Below are 21,464 nucleotides of genomic sequence, written 5' to 3'. Positions count from 1 at the left end.
CATGCAATTGTTTATTTCCACTTGCCAGACTGCCACTGTATTAAAAATTTCGCCTGCACAAACATGTGGATTGATCTAAAGTATTTGGGACGATACAGCAAATGGACTTTTTTCGACTAATATTACATAAACTAATTGTTTCATGATATTTACACGTTCATTATATATTAAACTGGGTTTTATTTTGTAAACACTGGTTTTTACAGTCAAAATTGGTAAACTTAGCCTTTACATGAGTTAATTATACAATCTTATCGGGTAGAAAAACGATTTGAAGAGCTCATGTTAGGATCATTCAGATTTCAGAAGTTTATATTTGTACCAATTTTAGATTGTAAAACCAGTGTCTGATATATAAGAACATGTAAACCATTAAACCTAAGGGTTTAATAGTAGCATTTTTATGGTTAAAGATAAGTCGGTGGTCGAATAATTCTGTCGGTCACCACTTAGAACGGATCAAACTGGGATAGTGGAGCATTTATATACGTTTTTCATGTGTAAGAAAAATAGGAAGTTGAAGAATCAATCATTTATGGATTTTTATTACAAGGGTATACATTTTAGACGTTTAAGGAAACTAACATAAAAAAGTAAGAGAACGATGAAGAGGAAAATGGTTGACTGGAGGATTTTATCGTGTGGGGAGACTTAAGACTAGGTCAGTTTGAAACAACAACACGCATTTTGGTATTCAACGTTTCAAATAAAACTCCCTTCCTCTCGAGTCTCACCCTTTCGTTTTCTTAATAGACTGACTGACCCCTTGTTAGATTCTCCTCCCAACCTTTTGAAAATACATCTTTTTTATCAGACCCACTTCATTAATATCTTTGACTAAACGACATACTAAAAAAAACTAACATATACGACAATGTTGCGATTATATATAGACCAATAATTTTAGTAGAGATTATTGTTTCCATGTAGGTCTTATCAGTTATCACTAACTTGGAAATGGCTTTTAACTTATTTGCAGTTCACAATAGCGTATCTCTATGCATATTCTTTTTAGAGTATACCATGGTTCGTTTATAAAATAATTAATCAATCGGCGGAATATTAGCTGCGACGAAGTAACTGAGATCTCGGAGTATGGCGGTGGGGAACAGCAGGTTCATGTCTCGAAGGTGATTAGTTTATACTAATATACATACGTAAATGTGAACCACTTATACCACCAAAAAAGAAATGTGAACCACTGCATGATCTGCACCAACACAAGAGGGGGTCCACCACGTAGAAATAAAAAAAGTTAGACCCGAACCGAATTAATTATTAACCGGGTTGGTCTGGATTTAAAATTACTGGTTTGGTTCAATTTCGGTTTGGTTTTAAAAGTAACTTAAATTTAAAACTCGAAAACCCTATAATCGTTTCTTCTTCTTCTTCGTCTTCTTCTCAGGCGGCTCCAAATCGCCGGTAAGCATATCTTCTCCGGCTGCTTCCAGTTTCGTTGCTCTCGTGATATCTACAACAAGTATGTTTATGTAGAGCTTCTGTTTCGATATCTAGACTTTGTTACGTTTTAAGGAATTGAATAGAGTTTTGGTTATGCCATTAGCTTCAACACTTTTAAAGCACACTTAATAATTTTCTGTCTTTTTAAAAAAAAAAAATTGAATTACTCATAGAGGAACAGAGCTGCACGAGTGGCTGCAAAATGTCGGAATCAGAAAAGAAACCACTTATCATACCAAAGGACTGGTCTGATGCAGCGAGTTCCGTTTCCTGCAGTTCGTTGCAACGGCCTGTAGCTTTGGTCTGTGGTCCTAAAGACAGTGGGAAGAGCACGTTCTCCCGTAATCTTGTTAAAGTTCTTCTCCAAAGGTCATTGCTTTATGTCTACAATGCAATCTTTTTTTTTTTTATTCATTCGTTTTCTCTGAATGAGTTCGCTGAAGATGTAATGGTTTTACAGATACAAGAGGGTTGCTTATTTGGACATTGATGTTGGCCAGCCTGAGTTCACTCTACCTGGTTTCCTCTCTCTCACAGTTGTCGATAGATCCATTCTAGGTACCTCTCTCTCTCATTGTCTTGTTTTAGTAACGCTTATGTTATTGGTTTTACATTTTTCTTCTTTTTCCTTAGACCAGGATTGGTCAGCTCCATGTTTAATGACACCGGAGAGGTAGTTTTGTTTATATATTCTGATTTAATGTTAAAAAGGCATTTATCCTCTTTTTTTTTTTTTTTTTAAATTTTCTCTTTGATTTGATGATGCAGATGTTTTTTCTATGGTGATGATTCTTCAAAGAGAGATCCAAAGGCTTATCTACAGTTTGTATACACCTTGTTCGATTACTACCAGCTTAACTTCTGCAAGTCGAGCGAGAATAAAACTGCGTTGCCTCTTGTCATCAACACACCAGGCTGGGTTAAAGGTTTTGATCATATCTATCGTTCATTTGTTTGTGTGTATGTGTGTGTGGAAACTGTTTTTATTTTTTTAATTAATATTATGATTATGAAATCTTTAGGTATTGGCTATCATGTATTGGTGGACGTATTGAGATATGTTTCTCCCTCCCACGTTGTGAAAATCAACATCTATGATTACAACAAGAACCTTCCAGCTGGGTTGTTCTGGTTAGACGGTTATCATGATGAGATACCTCATTTGATGGAGATCCAATCTGCTTACCGAGTCAGTTACAAGCGATCGTAAGTCCTGTACAAAAGCTAGCTAGTTTTTACAAAATATGCTTTACTGTTTCGTGTAGTTTAAAGGTTTGTGTATTCTTCTTGTACAGCGCAGCAGAAAAGCATGATCGTCGTTTGATGAGGGATGCGCGTATAATCGCCTACTTCAAGCAATGCATTAAAGGAAAAGAAGTAGACACGAACAAAGAGCTAAGCTATGAGCTCGCTTCTCTTGTTCCTTATGAGGTTCCAATATCGAGTTTAACAATCAGTCATCTACATTGTCAGGTGAAAATAACTAATAGATAAGTTCATATCTTCCTAATAGTATGTCTCATGCCAATAATGAGTTTCTCTCTTCTACTTTTTTTCCCTCTTGCTAGATCCCAAGTTCAGAACTGTTCTATAGTTTGAATGCTTCCATTGTTGGCTTGGGGATTAGCTCCGACGTGTTTGAAGATTTGCCTTTGTGCGTTGGTCTTGGTAAGTTGCTCTTATCCGTATGAGAAGCTTATTCAATCTTTGATTTAAGGTTATTTATTATGATTAAAATTGGGGTTTTGGATGTGAATAGGAATCGTGAGGGGTATAGACACAGAGAGAGGAATCTTGTATGTGATCACTCCAGTTGCAGAAAATGTAGTTGAGAAAGTTGATCTTCTATGGCAAGGCTTCATTCAGTTACCTACTAGTCTTTTGGAGGTGAAAGATTACAGGTCTCCATATCTATCTCCCTATGTCCTAGCTTCTACCTAAACTTCATCTTCTTATAAGACTTTTATTGCTCAATTTTTGTTTATGTTTGCTACTAGTATGTATCATCAATTTATCTTAATACCAAAGACAACCCAAAAAGTCATATGGTATTAAGATGCTCTAGCTGGACAAAGTTTGTGATCACAAAATCAAGTTTTTGAAACCTGAAACTCCATATAGATTCAGTGTCCAATTCAGTGTCCAAAGCATCCTTCAGCTCAAATATACTCCCTCCATTTCATATATTATGTGTCACTTATAGAAAAAAAAATTTGTTAGAAAATAAGTATCTTTTTAGAATTTTAATGTAATTTTATATTTTTTTTATTTTTTTTCCATAAAGAAATAAAAACAATAGAATTTTATTAGTTAAATTAAGACAAACTAAACATTTAACTTTTTTTTTTTTAACTGGCTTGAAAAAACAAACAACATCTAGTTTGAAAGTGAGGGTATATATGTTACTCTCAAAATAGAATCTGTAAGCATTATTGTGTAATGAAGATTTACAATACGGAGCATAACTGAAAATAATTATGTAAATTATTCTCAATTTTTTAACCTGAAAAAGAAGTCTCTCATTTACATGACAATTGAGTTCAACAGACAACAGTGAACGGAAATAATTTTTGTTTGGAAGGACGCAAAAGATGAAAGAAAAACTCTGTTACTACGATGTTCCGGTCAAGAACTTTCCAACCCAATATATACACATCAAAACCACCTAACGGGTCAATCTTAAACCGATTAAAAAATAACCGGTACTAAGAGTGATCCATGGAAGCAGATCTTCTGATGGTTTTCAAAGTTCCACCAAGTTCCATGGTAACCAAAGGTATAAGAGAATGCAACACGTCTGTAATCAACGGTCTATAACTAGGTTCTGGCTGCACGCACAAAACCGCCACTGCTGCTACCTACAAATTAACACCACAACTCTTTTAGTCTATATCTCAAAACCAAACCACCTCTCTCTAGAATTTGTGCTAAACTAACCTGGTAAAGATGTTTCAAGTCCATAGTGTCTTTAATAGCAGGATCTATGACGTTTGGTAACTTGGTTCTATCAGTGAGATAAGGCATTGCCTGATTAAAACAAAAAAAAACACAATTCAAGATTCCAAGTCTTAAGAGAGTTACAAGGAAAGAATAGTATATATATATATATAAGTACCCAAGTGATGATGGATTCACATTCACCAGGACCTATCTTCTCAACAGGTTTTTTCCCAAGTAAAAGCTCTAATAACACTACTCCAAAAGCATACACGTCACTCTTCTCTGTCAACTGGCCTATATTCATTTATATAAAACAAAGTTATGGTACGGTAACGAGGAAGATGTATGCTTATCATAAGAACATCACAAAGTTGTATATTTTTACCGTCGAGAAGATACTCTGGTGCAACGTAGCCAACTGTTCCTGAGAGTTTAAGGTTCTTCTTCTTTGGTCCATTCACAACAGCAAGACCAAAATCTGAAATCTACATTTTTCATAAAAGATGTATAGCGTTTAGATCAAGAACAAAAGGAAAATGATACTAATAAAGATGGATTTGTTTACCTTAGCGTTGAAATTACAATCCAATAATATGTTGGAAGATTTCAAGTCCCTGTGAATGATCGCTGGACGGCAACGTTCATGTAAATACTCTAGTCCCCTTAGTTGCAAACACACAAACAAATAGTAGTTTAGTAATCTAGAATGTTGAAACTGTTGTGTAAACAACTAACCTCGCTATGTCAAGAGCAATCTTCATCCTCATAGGCCATGTGATTGTGATGGACGAACCTCTAGAAGATCCTGAGAATACATATATACAAATGAACATAACAGTTTAAACTCTTCAGCTACTAAGATTATGTTAATATGTTTTTTTTCCTACCGTGCAAGTGAGATTCTAGAGATACATTCGGCATCAGCTCATAGACGATGAATCTTGCAGTATCATTGGTGCTATAACCCAATAAGGAGATTATATTCGGGTGCTGGATCTTACTCAATATCTCAACCTCACACTGCAATTTCTCCAAGCATTAAGCATAGTTAAAAATCAAACTACTAATATGGCAAAGAGTTTTCAAGATTGTATTATTATTGCACCTTAAACTCTTTTGCTGCTTCGTCATTGTCACAGTCTAGCTTCTTAACGGCGGCTTGAACGTTGTTGTCTAGTGTAGCTAAATAAACGCATCCAAATCCGCCTCGACCCAATATGTTACTCTCGTTGAAACCATTAGTTCCCTTTTCTATCGTACTGTAATCAATCAAAGGCGCTACTCCCTGCTTTGTATATCTCTTGTCCAGTGTTTTTGAGCGATTCAAGAACCGTGAGAAACCGCACTCGCAGCCTTCATAGAGGTAAACACATAGACGCAATAAATAACAAACAGTTTCAAATAATCCAAAGAGTCAGCACATTCATAGACCACTTTCTTGAATTTGAAGTTGAAAGGCCATAAAGCAACAAGAACATGAACAAGACTAAGAGGAATTTACCTGAGTTCTTGAGGTTTCTTCTTCTATGGAAAACCCAAAGAGAGCAAACTAAGATGATTGCAACTAAGGAAAAAGAAGCTCCAAGTGAAATCACCAGTCTCATTTTGTCACTAGGTTGTTTATGCTCTCCCTGTCGATATCCTGATAAAACCAAACCAAAAGGGATTAGCTTTTCTTTCTTTCTTTCATCCAATTGAAAACCGCGTTAAACCTTTCATCCAGATTCAAGAAAATTTGCAGAGACCAAAGAAGAGAAATCATGTGAAAAGTTTCGACCTTTACGGCAATAGATAAGCGTTACAATGAGAATGGTAAGTACAATGAAATTTTTCTTGTGACCCAGTGGAGAAAACTCCCCCACAACCACAAAGCTACAATCTTTTTCAAAGAAAGTTCGAAAAGAATTCTACTTTCTACCAAAAGAGATGAAAGTTATAACGAACAAAAGAAATATAATCATTAAAGGCATAGGTGAGCACGAGTAGCTAGAATCTGGAAAAAAAAATTGAAAGAAAAGAAAAGAGAAAGAGATATGAGTTTTTTTTTTTACCAGGAGATAAGGAAGGAGTGAAAGGAGCAGAAGAAGGCTGAGGAGCAAGAGATTCTTCTTGTGTGTTGAGGAACACAACATCACATGTGGATTTGTGAAGAAGAACAGAAGCTTGTAGTAAAACAATTGCTGTAATAACAATTTGCCTCATTTTTTTTTTTTTTTTTACCTTATCTTTATAAAATTTTAAATTTCAAAATAAAAAACAACCAAGAATTATTCAGACAGATTTGTTTAAACTGGTTTTCAGCAAGAGAAGAGAAACTGTGTGTAGTTCAAGAGAGACGAGGAGGAAATTAAGAATGTGTTTGAAAGTTTGAAAGAGAGAGAGAGAGATGTTTGAGAGAAAATATTCACTTTCTTATTTAACCACTGAAGAGAAGCTCTTTGCAAGGAAAGAGGTAAAAAGAAAGAGACAAAAGGATTTGGACAAGAAAAAATATTGGAGAGAGGTGGAGCAGTTACCATAAGCTTATCGGAAATTTCGTCTGCTTACGGGAACAAATATTTGGTATTAAGGTAAACATATATATATATATACATGCTTTGCCTATACCGTGTCAATATTTATTGTATTAATAAAATGCTAGAGATTGTTTTGGTATTAAGGTAAATACATTTCTTTACAAATTTACATACATACAAGTTTTTGAAAGTGAAATGTTTAAGAAAATAGTGCTAGCTAGTAATGTTCTGGACTTGACTTTCAGCTCCATCAGTATTAAAAGTTATAAAATAATTTAAACGAGAAAAGGTTTTTGTTGTAAAATCTAATAAACATAAAAATGAGATGGTGAATATGCTTCTATTTATGTCTGAAAAAGAAAAAAAAAGAAAGCTTTTTATTACTCGGTGTATTTTTTTTGTACTTTCAAATATAAAGTTAGCTGTTTAAAAAAGGTTTTAAAACTAACGATGTGTAGCAGTCGGGTAGATGACATGTCAACCATCCATGTGAAGACCACTGAACGTCGATCTATGTTAGTCAGTATAATAACATTTTTCAAATACTCTTCTTTATCATTTTACTCAACAATTAAGTAATACCTCCTAGGTATTAATAGACACTTTATTATGTGCTAACATACATATATAAATAGATAAATGTCCAATAATATATATTTTGGCTCACAGTTGGACTTTCTGGTGGACACGGGAATATTATCAAATTACCTAATTAGTTGCTATGTAGTTAATTAGATTTCAAAGTGCAACTACTTTCGAGTTGTTAGGTGAAGAATGGTTTGTCTTAAGAAAAACCTATTATGAGACAATGATCTAATTATTGATATTACTTTATTTATGTACAAGAAACATTTCGTTTCTTTCATCTTACAAATCTTAAATAGTTTTTAAATTTCCGTGTAGCATGTGTAGCGTTTCCAACTTAACTATTCTTCATGGACTTTGGTTTGAAGAAGAATCTATTTTATGTATACCAAAATTTCAACTTTATTGACGTCTATGTGATCAATTAAAAAATGAGGTTACCTCTGGAGCCAAGTTCAGGGAGAATGAGAAGTTGAAAACCATATCATCAAGACTCAGACACCAGCTTCCTACTTCAAGATCTGAATATGATGCCATCCCAAAATGATAACCTTAACTATTATTTTTCTTCACATATAGCTAAACCCATCACTGGCGCAGCTAGATAGTCATTTTCGTCTTGGGTCTTGACTCTTGACTAAAACACAAGACTGAACTCTTTTCTACAAGATGTAAGGTAGAAAGACGAGATCTTTTGCATTTCTTAAATAACATGAAAAAAAAAAAAAAAAAAAACTAGAAGCATACAACTTGGCGAGATTAGATTTTGAATAAACAAAGTTGCAGAAAAATGGATGTTGTAGTGCTAGGTAATACTCTGCATACAACTTGGAGAATTTGTTTTTATACTAGTGAGTTTTCAACCTTTCTTCCACGAGCTCGATGCACCAGTATAGAAGCGATTCAATCCGGTTAAGAACGCACAGAATCTCAAGTGAGGATTCCTGGTCGTGATCCTTGTCGCGTTGGTTCTCTGCGATGCTGCCGCTCACAATAGTTCGAAGAGGCAAAAGCCATCCCTTATAGTCTCTCTCCAGAGTCTTCCTTGACAAAAATCCATTGCCTCCTGTCGAATTATTTAGCAACGCAAACCTATAGAGGTTTAGTGCCGCCAGAACCTGCGCAAAAACAAAACAATATTTATGATTTTAGCACGATAAACAACATGCTACTCTCATTTGAACTGAAAGGGACATGTTCTTCATTTCTCTGTATGTATGTCCCTCAACCCGTATTATTTATTACTTTGTCTATAGGGAGGGGTTAAATAGGATGCAGAGAAGAGAGAACCGAATATATATTAATCTTAAACAGAAAGGATAAGAGGAATGAACAAATTACCTCATCACACTGGTCCGGGAAGAGTGGAGGACCACCATGTGGAGGCTTTAACACCAACTCCACTAGCTCACTAACATGAGCATCACAGTCCGTAGCTTGCAAGCTGCTTGTGCTCATGTTGTTTTTTACTTGATCCAGAAGAATCCCTCTCTAGGTAATTTATTGAAACAATATCAGTTGTAATGGGATGCCGTTTACTTTTTTTTTTTTTTTTTTTCAAAAAAGACATGCTAAACTATGCAATTTATGATGTATTTTCATAGTCATCATCTCTGTGAAGTTTTTATATGCTTTACTATTAATAAAGTTCAAGAGGATACGAAGACACTAACCATTGTGGAAGACTGGGAGTTTGTGACAAGGGCTTTCAAAACGTCAAACCTCTGAGGAACTGGTATATCAGATATAATCTAATCAAATAGCAAGAAGAAGATTAGTAAGACGAGACATATAATCATCTCTGTCTAAATTTTAATTATATAGGCTAATCAGCACACGTGTTTATATAAGAAAAACGATCTATAACGAAACAAAAGGCATCTCTGCAACTGTTAAATAGTTTTTTCACATATTGATTACCCTCTTTAGTGTCTCAAATGTCTTCTTCCTCAGATCCGCGTCTGGAGCATACATGATCACCAAAGTAACCGCCTGGGAGAAACAAATAAGACACTTTAGAATGCTTGTAAACCTGAACGATGTAAAAGACTAGAGAGATTAGATATTATGCCTGTAAAGCAGCGTAGATGCTAGTTGTGTAATGCGAACAATCTATTTCCTCGTTGCATTGAGATGGAGTTACACCTTTGACTATGTCAAGCAAAACCTCGATGGTGTGTCTCTTGAATTCCCAGAGCAAATCTCTAGCAGCGAGTATGTGTTTCAACATCCCATATGCTAGCCACCTTTTCTCTGGATTGCTTTGAAGCTCGTTTACATCGTTAGCAACATCTGCAACCTCGGGTGAGATCCTAGCCCAGATGAATAGAAGCGATGCACCCAAGTTGATGTTATGTAAAGAGTTGAGGAAGTCATCATCATCATCTGTTCAAAATACAAAGTATTGATGGTGATGAGAAATTAGGAAGTACTTACTCCATCCGTTTTTTATTAGAGGACGTTTTAGAGTTATGCACATAGATTATGAAAAAAACATTTTCTTGTATTTTCATTACAAAAGCATCATTAAGTATTCACCTGACCTCCAATCAACCAATAACAAAATAGATTTCATAATATATATAGTCAAACAATATAAAAATAAAAAGTTAATAAATTCTACACTGGAAATCGAAAACATCAACTAATTTGGAACAAAAATAATTTCTCTAAAACGTCAAGTATTAAAAACAGAGGAAGTAGTGATTATTTGAGTAGTAAGACTAACCTTTCGAAATCGTGCTTAGTAATCTTTCAGGGTCGTTTCCAGTGATTAAACCGAGGTGTGTTAAGCCACAATATGCCAATAAAGGTTTTAACTGGATCACCAGAGGAACACCAGAGTCCAACTTGTCTTTGATGCTAACTGAGAGAACAGCCTGCAAGATCAGATCAATTCTCAGGTACTGAAAGACAGAGTCGTCAGAATATATATAGAAACGAATTTTTAATTTAAGTACTAACCGTTATCTGCATCAGATAGAGACCAAGCAAACTACGGACTCTTGTGCCTTCTTCCTTCTCCTGTAAAACAAAGAAAAGAGATCAAAAACATGAAAGTGAAATATTCAAATCAAAGAATGAACACTATAGGTGGTGGATTTAGTAAACCCTCACACACCAGTTTTGAAGCAACATCTTTAATGGAAACGGCAATGCCTAGAGCTTTATCAAATAGACCTTCAGGTTGCATGTCTGGCTCCAATGACATGTCCTTCAAAACGTTCAAGACAATTGGAACCGCCACTTTTAGCTGCTCGTAGTGACGTCTCCGAACAGAAATAAAAACTGAAACAAAAAAGATTTGAACAACTTTTCAGAGCTTCAGTTCAGAAAGATAAGTATTAGAGAATCTCATGAACTTCAGTATAATACCTTTAGAGAGCCCATGTAACAAAGGAGTAGAAGAACTGGAGAGTGAAAGAGAGACCCGTGCAGCATCGAGTGCCTGGTCATTCAGATTCATAAGCCCCTCAAATTGACAAAATACTCAACCATTTATATGAACTTGTTATATTCTTTTTCCAAATACCAAAGTAACAATAAAGCAACTTAATAGTACTAGTATATTTATTTATGCATTAACTAGCCTGATGAGAATCCAAATCCCAGATCTAACATACCTCACAAAGAACTGGAAGCATGTCACGTGGATTGCATGCTACCACAAACCGATCAACGATAGCCTCAGCTAACTCTAGACATCTGCTTGATAGGCCTGCAAACTTGGAGATTACTTTTGGCAATTCAAATGACAGTGCATCTATCACATCCTGTAACACCATTGAGTTTGGAGGAAAAATCCATAAGTTTAAATCAAAGTTAAATCCATAAAGGATATATTTTTGGCTGTCAAAGAGATGAAAGAACAAGAGTACCTGATCAATCTGAGGAGACGATAAAAATTTCAAAATTTCATCTAGAACTTGGATAACATCATTCTCCTCATCGTCTCTGGCATTCAAAGTTACATCATTCTCATGCTCATCATCGCTAGCACTGGAAGCTACGTTCTCGGACAAAGAATTCAGACAGCTGGCAAGTTCTGACACCAAGCTCTCCAAGTCCAGAGATCCTCCAGCTTCAACTGACTGAAAGCACATAAAGATAAGGGAAACCAGTGGCATGAAGTAAAACTATTCCCAAACCTTAAGCATTCATATTCATTCAATCAGCAGACAGAAAAACTGAGGAGAAGTAACAAAATTGGCTCCTCTAGACAATACATAAACCAAAGAGTTCGATTGATCCTATGTGAAAGTTTGATTTTTTTTTTCAGTATCAATCCATCTTCCTAGGCTACAATTCATTCTACTGACAACGAAGCACTTCTATAAATTTCCCAGAAACCCGAAAGCGAGGAGAAGAAGTTTACACTTAAAGTCCCGGCTAAAAGCTCTCGTACACGATGCAAATAAGAAACCGTAGCAGCAGACATCTCCTTTAGACTCTGAGCTCCGTACAATCGTCGACGCAGTCACAAGATCGAATCTAATATACGATAAAGATTTGAACTTTCGACTTGTGTTTCTCTCTGACAAGAACTAAAAGGTTTTGTACAAAACTAGACAAATACGATTCGTAATGAGAAAAGGAAATTGTAAATTTCGGTAAAAAAGAAGAGAGAAAAGGGTATTTATGTAAATTTCGAAAAACTCTTCAATTTCACCAGGTTGATTGGTTCAACGAATACACCTTAACCGGACATAACCGTATTAATTAATTTAATGTTAAGAATACGCTTAAACTCGTTACCAAACAGATCATACCACGTTCACTCACCTTCCTCATTCCCGTCTCTCCCCTCCAGATCCGGTGCACTCACTCCCCAACTGAAAGATCCTAACCTCCTCTCTCTCCGATCTCGCCATGGAGCCTGACGTCAGCATCGAGACTCCATCCATCATCCGGATCGCCGTCCTCCCGATCGGCACCATCCCTCCGCCGCTTCTCCGGGACTACCACTCCATGCTCCTCCGCCACCACACGATCGCCCTCTCCGCCATCAGCTCCTTCTACACTGAGCACCAGAAGTCCCCCTTCACGAATCAGCCGTGGGAGTCCGGATCCCTCCGCTTCAAATTCGTGCTCGGCGGTTCTCCGCCCAGCCCCTGGGAGGATTTCCAGTCTAACCGGAAGATTCTCGCCGTGATCGGGCTCTGCCACTGTCCTTCCTCCCCTGATCTCGTTTCCGTCACCGAGAGTTTCAACGTCGCGTGTAGGAGCTACTCGTCGGCTCTTGTCCGCCGCTGCTTCGCCTTCTGCCCCGGCGATTCGCAAGTGAGTACACTTCGTTTTGGAATGTAGATCTGCTAAGGCATTGTAGCTCGATTCGGATAGATCTATGTCAATGCTGAAGTAGATGCTATGATCTATTAACTGGTATTTGGAATTGACGATACTATTGATGAATGACGATAATATGATGAATGTACTGTGTTTTGCAGCTTGAAGATGGAGACAAGAAGGGTGAAAATCTGATTCTGTTTCCACCATCCGATAAGCAAACTCAGGAGTTTCATTTGCAAACGATGATGCAAGACATTGCGGCTTCGCTGCTAATGGAGTTTGAAAAGTGGGTTCTCAAGGCGGAATCTGCTGGCACGATTTTGAAGACGCCTTTGGATTCCCAAGCTAGTCTCAACTCAGAGGAGGTTTATGTCTAGGTGTCCTATAGTTTAGTCTATGCTTCATTTCTTCCTGTGGAAGCATATAAACTTATTGCCATAGTTTTTCTGGGCTCTCATTAGTTTAGTGTAATGCAGGTTATCAAGGCGAAAAAGCGTAGACTGGGACGTGCTCAGAAAACTATTGGAGACTATTCCTTGTTGGCTGGTTCACCTGTTGATGCCAATGCTCACTACTCTACTGCTTTAGAACTGGCCAGGTTGACTGGAGATTACTTCTGGTATGCGGGTGCCTTGGAAGGCAGTGTTTGTGCCTTACTGGTATGAAACTGCTGTCATCTGTCTCTTTTTATATTTAGTATACAAGCATCTTAGTTTTCTATTTTCTTGATATTAGGTAGATCGGATGGGTCAGCGGGATGTGGCTTTGGAGGACGAAGTTAGATATCGATACACTAATGTCATCTTACACTACAGAAAATCATTTATTCAAGAAATTGCTCAGAGGTAATTTAACTCATTATCCGTTTGGCACTCTTCTTCAGTATATTTGTTACCGCAAAATAGCAATCAATTCCTTCCTTGCAGAGTTTCTCCACTAAGCTTTGAACTTGAAGCTACCCTTAAACTGGCCAGATTCCTTTGCAGGTATCATTGTATGCTCTCTATTTCCTTAAAATAGATGGGTTGTGGGCAGTTTGTAAATTTGTGTTTCTACCTACTGGTTGAATTCGCATTTTTCCTTGGTTTTAGTTGATCTTAACCATTCATACAATGGGATTTTTATTACAGGAGGGAACTGGCTAAGGAAGTTGTAGAGCTATTGACGAATGCTGCCGATGGTGCAAAGTCTTTAATTGACGCCAGTGATAGGCTCATAGTATATGTTGAAGTAGCACGTTTATTTGGAGAACTTGGTTATCAACGGAAAGCAGCCTTCTTCTGTAGACAGGTCGCCCAATTGTATTTGCAGCAAGACAATCGATTGGCTGCTATCAGTGCCATGCAAGTTCTCTTTATGACAACTGATGCATATAGAATCCAAAGTAGAGCATCCGTGTCAAAAGTTTCTGTTAACAATGTGAGTTTGACAGCATAAGAATTATTCTTCTTCTCTTCTGGTTGATTGAGCCTTCTTTATAAACATGTTATTTGGTATAATCACCGTTCATTATCTTGGTGTATCTCCGCGTATTATACTTTGATGTTCAATTGATTTATTGTATTTTATACTGTGTTTGTTGGTAAAGGAAACTGGAACTCGTCAACCTGATGCTGGGAAAATGCATCATCATTCCATTGTTTCCCTGTTCGAGTCCCAGTGGAGCAGTTTGCAGATGGTTGTGCTTAGGGAGATACTCCTCTCTGCTGTTCGTGCTGGAGATCCCCTTGCTGCGTGGAGTGCTGCAGCAAGGCTTCTGAGGTGGCATTATCCTCTAATTACACCTTCAGGTCAAAATGGTCTTGCTAGCTCCCTTGCAAATTCAGCGGATAGATTGCCTTCGGGAACTCGCTGTGCTGACCCTGCCTTGCCATTTGTAAGGTACGTTTGTTAGCAGTCAACCATTTTATTCCATGGATCTGTTGCATTGTGCTCTCTCTTACCCCTACGATACACCCTAACTTGATCATGTGAAACTTCCCTACACTCCCAAGTAGAGCAACAAAATGCTAATAATTTTTCATCTACATCGTGGCTTCATATATGCCCCATCTTTTTTTTTGTATTTCAAGATCTTCTTCCATGTTTGCTTGGCAGCAGACTCTGGCAAAACTATTTATTTTTTGGAAAGAAAAATTATGGTTCACTTAAAACATTTTTCGTGTAATGATATTTCAGGGTATTCTCTTTCCCACTCCATTCTTCCCAAGTGGACATCGTAAAACGCAATCCAGCAAGAGAAGATTGGTGGACAGGATCCGCTCCTTCTGGGCCATTTATCTATACTCCTTTCAGCAAAGGAGATGCAAACGAAAGTAGCAAGCAGGAGTTGATATGGGTGGTTGGTGAACCAGTTCAGGTCTTAGTGGAGTTGGCAAATCCGTGTTGCTTTGAGTTAAGGGTGGATAGTATTTATCTCTCAGCTCACTCAAAAATTTTTGATGCGTTTCCTGTCAGTGTGGACATTCCCCCTAACTCCGCAAAGGTGATCACGCTATCTGGTATTCCAACAGCAGTAGGACCAGTGACAATTCCAGGCTGCACAGTTCACTGCTTTGGTGTAATCACGGAACATGTTTTCAGGGATGTTGACAATCTGCTTCTTGGAGCAGCACAAGGACTCGTATTTTCTGACCCTTTCAGATCCTGTGGATCTGCAAAGCTACGACACGTATTTGTTCCTAACATATCAGTTGTACCGCCATTGCCCCTCCTTGTGGCAAATGTTGTTGGTGGTGATGGTGCAATTATTCTGTATGAAGGTGAAATTCGCGAGGTGTGTATAAACTTTGCAAATGCTGGCACAGTTCCAATAGAACAAGCACATGTCTCGCTCTCTGGAAAGAATCAGGATGCTGTTATCTCTATAGCGGATGAAGCTTTACAGTCTGCTCTTCCCTTGAAACCCGGGGCACAAGTGACTCTGCCTGTGACTTTAAAAGCTTGGCATGTGGGACCAGTGGATTCGGACAATGCTGTTGGCGGTGGCAGGAACGCTTCGGGCAACACAGGGAGACCAAAAGACGGAACTAGCCCTTCATTGCTTATTCACTATGCAGGTACAGATATGTTGATGGCGTGTTTTTATGATGCATCTTACTTTTGCATGCCTCACGATAACTAAATTCTATCTATGCATGTTTGTATTCACGTTTTTTTGCAGGGCCAGTGTCTAACAATGGAGATCCCCAGGAAAAGGAATCTGTCGTGCCACCGGGGAGACGTCTTGTCGTTCCCTTACAGATTTGTGTTTTGCAAGGTTTATCTTTTGTGAAAGCTCGTTTGCTTTCCATGGAGATCCCTGCACATGTGGGTGACAACCTTCGGGATGAAGACATCGAAACAGAGAGCAATACAGACAGACTAGTCAAGATCAATCCCTTTCGGGGAAGCTGGGGCTTACGGTTTCTTGAACTCGAGTTATCTAACCCAACGGACGTTGTTTTTGAAATCAGCGTCTTTGTTCAGCTGGAAAAATCCGCAAAGGAAGATGATTCTTCCCCAGTCCAAGATTCTCCAGAGTACGAGTACCCAAAAACAAGAATCGACCGCGACTATTCTGCTAGGGTACTAATACCATTGGAGCATTTCAAGCTACCGGTTCTTGACGGTTCGTTCTTCACAAAGGACCCTCCGCCAGGCACCCCTTCAAGTAGTAGACATCCGAGCTTCTCGGAGAAGAACACGAAAGCTGAGATAAATGGATTGATCAAAAATCTCATTTCTAAGATAAAAGTCAGGTGGCAATCGGGAAGGAACAGCTCAGGAGAACTGGACATAAAGGATGCCATTCAGACAGCTCTCCAGACGACCGTGATGGATGTGTTGCTCCCAGATCCGCTAACGTTTGGTTTCAGACTGGTCAGAAACGGTTCGGAGACAAAAGCTCAGTCCCCGTTGTCGAAAGGATCAGTTTTGTCACATGAAGTCACACCTATGGAGGTTCTGGTCCGCAATAACACAAGCGAAGCAATCAAGTTGAATTTAAGTGTTACTTGCAGAGACGTAGCTGGACAGAACTGCGCTGAAGGAGCTGATGCCACTGTCCTATGGGCTGGTAATTTTCCATCTTTCTTTTATTACGTGATATTAATATTATGATTGTTACATAAGTATATGTGACTTATTTATTATCAGGTGCACTTAGTGGAATCTCAATGGAAGTGGCGCCCCTGCAAGAAGCAAGACACTGTTTCTCACTCTACTTCCTTGTTCCTGGAGAGTACACGATGGTAGCCGCGGCTGTAATTGAAGATGCGAACAATGTACTTAGAGCAAGGGCAAGAACCGCATCTCCTAACGAACCCATCTTTTGCCGGGGACCGCCTTTCCATGTCCGTGTCACTGGAGGCGAAATGTGATCTGTTTCTTTGAAACCATATCAGGTTTGGGCATTATGCTGCTGTTTGTTTGTTAATTTCACTGAGAGAATCCATTGTTTTAAGTACTGGTTCTAGTCTAGATATATATGTGCTTGTGTGTCTGTGTCTGTGTTTTTTTTACCTTTAAATATTTTTGAGACCATCGTGCATGTGCTGTATTCTTTTTGAATCTTACGGCCTCAGTTCTGAGACCGCTCTTCTCAAAGTAATTTATGAAACGATCGTCACCACCATCATCTTATCTTGTGAATAACATGGAGATTTCTCTTGTAGCATTTGTGAAGTTATGGTCGTACGTAATCTTATACAATTAGTAGAACCACTTGTTATTATGCTATCCCCTAATACAAAAATAAGATGCAACCAACCTTCGTGCCGTTTACGTTTTATCAAATACCGGAGCTGCAAAGGTTGCCGGCAAACGAACGAAAGAGATATTCCTCCGCCGTAGTAAAAAGTTATTATGACGTTTCTTCTATTTGGGCCCGGCATCATCACAAGCCCCTTGGCCTTATGCATTGTCCATTACGGGTTTGTTTTGTTATAATATAAATCAAATTGGATTTGTAGAATTTTGGATTTTTCATGAAGATGGAGAGATACCAGCTAGTAGCTAACAATAGTGGTAATCTATTGCTATTAGGGAGAGTCTCTTTTAACTTTTGAGAGACAAAAAGACACTGGGGAATACGATTGCATGACGTGGCATTCCGACCGTTTGAGGGGTTCTGATTAGTCTTTGTCTTCTACTTATATGACAGTAACCTGAGAAGAGCGGTTCTTGCTTGCTAGCTGGGCCAATTGTAAGAGACAGCTGTGTGTTATCTGTAACGTAACAGTGACGAAACAATTGCTTCTTCGTCTTCTCCTTTGTCCTTATGGATAGGATAATAATAATAATGTTTTTAGTTTTTACGATTGAAAGATTCGTTATCTGAAAGTGACGCGAAAAAAATAAAGTGACAGATCAATAATAAAGTACTAGTGAGTAAACTATGGGATAGAGAATAAAATACACAGTAGGACAAGGAAGTTCACAACATTCCCTCACTCTATCATGCGCTTCTTTATGTTTTCATGTTAGCCAATCTATACTGAATTTTCTGATTTGATATTCTACCCAAAAAATAAGATAAGCACATGTTTAGACTCTTCTGGTGCTTCTGTGAAAAAACTTCAGATATATGTCCGAGAAGAAGCTCTTTGGGAACACCAATACGAAGAAATAACGTTCGAATCAAGTTTGACATTATTTACAATTAATAAAAAAGAAGTTTGACATCACATACTCAGCCTGCACATACTTATCCTAATATTATTTTAGGATCGAGAATGTATCTTTCTACGGCACCATTTGCAAGTTGAGATCACGACCTCTTTATCAAATTTAATATTGGAGTCACGTAATATGCAGTTTAACATGCTGAGAATTACAAAACAAGTTAGACTTTATGCATTAATTATATTTACAGTTACTAACTCTAGTGTACTAGGATATCTTCAGATCTCGATGTTGGAACTTGGAAGCATGCTTATTACTAAAACTGTTGTTTTACTACCAACGTAAGATTCAAATTCAGCATGTTAAGATATTACAGGAGTGCAAAATTTTCTGACATTCTGATATCGGTTAAACTATATATATGTCGTGGTTTTGTTTACTGTGGGTTTTGATAATTACTCATAAGTCGTTTTCTTTCTATGTGGTCTTATCGATAGTCATTTGTAATAATGATTTTGTTTTTAATAATTACTCCATAAATAATGATAAAACAGACGAAAGCATAGAGCATAATTACTCCATAAATAATGATTTTTTAGCACAAAAATATTGATACAAAGTTAAAAACTCCTTATCTAGTCTATATGGGTCCATATCGCTTTTTTATACACATTGTTGTAGTATATACGCTTTTTTATCTAGACAAATTCAATGACGATGATTGAGAATGATGTTGTGACTTTCATGGAAGATCAGGTCTATAGCTATTGATAGATTTTTTTAAAGTGATAAATAAATTGTAAAAAGGCATACTAGGCAAAAGAAGTAAAGATTTGAGGTATCAAAAAAGAAAGCGACATGTCGACCGGTGTGGCAAGTGGTGTTTCGCTAGATTTCACTAAACATATCAATACATGTGAAGAAAGCGTTTTTTGTTACCCTTTTCTTCTTTGTTGCTTTCGTCCCCACTTCGCACTCTTATCCTCAGTCTCTCACCACTTGTTTCGTATATCTCTTCATTTGATTTGATACAATACATTGTCGATAATACGATACTAGTTGACTTGACCACCACTATCTTCACCCAGCTTTACACGCTTATGCCCGTGACAGCTTTTACCAATATCTCTGCATCTTTGAATCATCAACTTTCCAAATAATAATTAACCGAAATGTAAATATTGATTCTTCTTATTGCTAAATTTATATACTTTGGCTCCAGTTGCTCAATCAGGTTTCATGTGTATAGAAAAGTACAACCAAACTACAGTGTGTACCACGTGCTTGAAAAACATTATGAATACTACGACGGTCTCACTCTGATCATAAACATATAACTTTCTCTTCTGAATCCGTTATAGATAGTCTTTAATGTGTTAGAATCTCTCAGTCAATAGTTATCTACATTTGTTGGAATATAGTTTTTGCTATTTTTGATACTTGACTTGTCAAATGCCATATCGTTTAGAATCTTCACTTGACTCACGGTTTTGTTTAATTCCAACAACACTGATTAAATTATCCTTTGCTCAAGAATTTCCCCACACTCATCATTGCAGCGCTCTCAAGCTCCCAACATCTTGTGTTCCATCAACATATACAATGTGCTAATTAGTAACCGCTAATTCGAACTCCATCATGCATGTTTGATTAGCCAATTTTTATTTAGTAAAGCAAATGTTTAATTACAAAGAAAGATTAGAGAGAGATAAAAGAAAATGTTTATTTAATCCTTTTGCACAACATCAATCTATATGCGAAAAGAGCATTTACATTTATATTAACGACGTCGTATTCATACCCCAAGCACAACAGAGGAACATTTATATAATTCCGCCGCGCGTTATAAACTAATAAACGATCAGAACGAGATCAAATCAACCGTCGCCGATCTTTTCGCCACCGGAGACGCAGGCAGCCTCGCCGTGAAATTCGGAAAAGAAACATCCTCGTACGCTCGCACGTCGTCCTCGAAATTGAGCGCGTAGCTCAACGGATCGTAGCTGAAATCCACAGAAGGATAGCTCTGGCTCTGGTGCCTCTGATGATGATTATGATGGTGTTGATGAGCGCAGTTGCTGTTGCGGCACGTGACCTTGATGCGAGTCTTGACGCGGCGGCAGCGATCTCTGATCTCGAGCTCCTGCGCGGTTGATTTGAGCCACTCGTAAGGAGATTTGGGAGTTCTTGATCCGATCATGGCTTCAGGCTCAACCACGGCGTTGGCTCCTAAGCAGCAGATGGGAGATCGCATTCTGTGGCCTCTCGTTGATCTAGCGGCGGAAGAGGGGGAGCTGCATTCGTTGTACATCTTTGAGATTCTTTGAATAAAATTTTTGTGTAGAGAAGATTTTTTGTTGTTGGTGTTGTTGTGAAGATGAAGAAGAAGAAGAAAAGGAAGACGAGTGAGAAAAAGAAGGATTGGGGAGAGAATAAATAGGAATAAAAAATAATAATTAAGGGGAAGTAAGATATGGCAGTCCGTGTGTGTCGCGTGGGCTTGGGCCCGGTCCCGCGTTTTTTATGCCGTTTTGTTTTGGTTTTAGTTTCTACCCACTGATTTTATATTACTTTGATAGTTTTATATTAAATTTAATTATTCATAACTGTTCTACCAATTATATTTTTTGCAATTTTTAATTTATATTTTAGTTATATTTTTTTATAAAAAAACTAACCTCTGTGGTTTTAGTCATAAAATAAGTATTATATTAGAAAATGTTATATATGTTTTATTATATAAAGTTTGTGTTATCGTTTATTCAAAGAAAATAAATTCACTCAGATCTTAGATTTGTTATATAAACTAGTAATTGTGTGTATGCCAAAAAAAAAAACTAGTAATTGTGTGTTAGAGGTAAGGCTGGGACGGATCCGGATATCCGAGAAATTTAGGGTATCCGGATCCGGATCCGGATCCGTCGGATCCGTGGATTTAATATCCGGATCCGGATTCGTGGTTTCCGGATATCCGGATTTCGGATATCCGTCTCTATATTCTATTATCCGCGGATATCTGGATCCGGATCCGGATCCGCAAAAATAATTAAAAATAATAATTTTTTTTTT

At 37.6% G+C, this 21,464-nt stretch overlaps 5 protein-coding genes across 8 annotated transcripts; 2 read left to right on the top strand and 3 right to left on the bottom strand.

Moving 5' to 3' along the window:
* Positions 1 to 1,383: 1,383 nt before the first annotated feature.
* Positions 1,384 to 3,493, top strand: LOC106315841 (polynucleotide 5'-hydroxyl-kinase NOL9). Of its 2 annotated transcripts, none has more exons than XM_013753669.1 (9): positions 1,384 to 1,422; positions 1,635 to 1,830; positions 1,922 to 2,019; positions 2,095 to 2,134; positions 2,230 to 2,387; positions 2,484 to 2,667; positions 2,757 to 2,934; positions 3,030 to 3,129; positions 3,221 to 3,493. In XM_013753669.1, exons 2-9 carry the CDS (start codon positions 1,664 to 1,666, stop codon positions 3,400 to 3,402), a joined length of 1,107 nt encoding a protein of 368 aa, XP_013609123.1. In that variant the 5' UTR covers positions 1,384 to 1,422; positions 1,635 to 1,663; the 3' UTR covers positions 3,403 to 3,493. The 2 variants fall into 2 exon arrangements, with proteins under 2 accessions (XP_013609123.1, XP_013609124.1); XM_013753670.1 differs by having other exon boundaries at positions 1,401 to 1,480.
* A 421-nt stretch (positions 3,494 to 3,914) lies between these two features.
* Positions 3,915 to 6,941, bottom strand: LOC106313427 (probable receptor-like protein kinase At1g80640). Of its 3 annotated transcripts, none has more exons than XM_013751227.1 (10): positions 6,453 to 6,941; positions 5,903 to 6,043; positions 5,507 to 5,754; positions 5,289 to 5,421; positions 5,137 to 5,206; positions 4,967 to 5,063; positions 4,787 to 4,886; positions 4,577 to 4,695; positions 4,399 to 4,488; positions 3,915 to 4,319 (listed from the first exon to the last, which is right to left on the bottom strand). In XM_013751227.1, exons 1-10 carry the CDS (start codon positions 6,601 to 6,603, stop codon positions 4,167 to 4,169), a joined length of 1,302 nt encoding a protein of 433 aa, XP_013606681.1. In that variant the 5' UTR covers positions 6,604 to 6,941; the 3' UTR covers positions 3,915 to 4,166. The 3 variants fall into 3 exon arrangements, with proteins under 3 accessions (XP_013606681.1, XP_013606682.1, XP_013606683.1); XM_013751228.1 differs by lacking the exon at positions 6,453 to 6,941 and adding an exon at positions 6,114 to 6,440; XM_013751229.1 differs by lacking the exon at positions 6,453 to 6,941 and adding an exon at positions 6,179 to 6,440.
* A 1,289-nt stretch (positions 6,942 to 8,230) lies between these two features.
* LOC106315608 (aberrant root formation protein 4) lies at positions 8,231 to 12,064 on the bottom strand. Its single transcript, XM_013753385.1, has 12 exons — positions 11,878 to 12,064; positions 11,381 to 11,593; positions 11,126 to 11,275; positions 10,878 to 10,950; positions 10,624 to 10,790; positions 10,467 to 10,526; positions 10,231 to 10,381; positions 9,574 to 9,887; positions 9,423 to 9,494; positions 9,176 to 9,253; positions 8,844 to 8,993; positions 8,231 to 8,620 (listed from the first exon to the last, which is right to left on the bottom strand). The coding sequence occupies exons 1-12, from the start codon at positions 11,938 to 11,940 to the stop codon at positions 8,351 to 8,353; spliced, it is 1,761 nt and encodes a 586-aa protein (XP_013608839.1). The 5' UTR covers positions 11,941 to 12,064; the 3' UTR covers positions 8,231 to 8,350.
* A 211-nt stretch (positions 12,065 to 12,275) lies between these two features.
* On the top strand, positions 12,276 to 17,409 carry LOC106318317 (trafficking protein particle complex II-specific subunit 120 homolog). The gene is made up of 10 exons (XM_013756239.1): positions 12,276 to 12,782; positions 12,950 to 13,156; positions 13,268 to 13,450; positions 13,527 to 13,636; positions 13,718 to 13,777; positions 13,922 to 14,210; positions 14,380 to 14,672; positions 14,970 to 15,850; positions 15,955 to 16,848; positions 16,929 to 17,409. The coding sequence occupies exons 1-10, from the start codon at positions 12,372 to 12,374 to the stop codon at positions 17,150 to 17,152; spliced, it is 3,552 nt and encodes a 1,183-aa protein (XP_013611693.1). The 5' UTR covers positions 12,276 to 12,371; the 3' UTR covers positions 17,153 to 17,409.
* Positions 17,410 to 20,093: 2,684 nt separating this feature from the next.
* Positions 20,094 to 20,811, bottom strand: LOC106313705. The gene has a single exon (XM_013751601.1). It carries the CDS (start codon positions 20,704 to 20,706, stop codon positions 20,257 to 20,259), a length of 450 nt encoding a protein of 149 aa, XP_013607055.1. The 5' UTR covers positions 20,707 to 20,811; the 3' UTR covers positions 20,094 to 20,256.
* Between the last annotated feature and the right edge of the window lie 653 nt (positions 20,812 to 21,464).

Source organism: Brassica oleracea, chromosome C9, assembly GCF_000695525.1.
Source record: "Brassica oleracea var. oleracea cultivar TO1000 chromosome C9, BOL, whole genome shotgun sequence".
NCBI classification, from domain to species: Eukaryota; Viridiplantae; Streptophyta; class Magnoliopsida; order Brassicales; family Brassicaceae; genus Brassica; species Brassica oleracea.
Note: the sequence above shows the minus strand (reverse complement) of the source record. Positions and strands in the feature narration are given on the sequence as shown.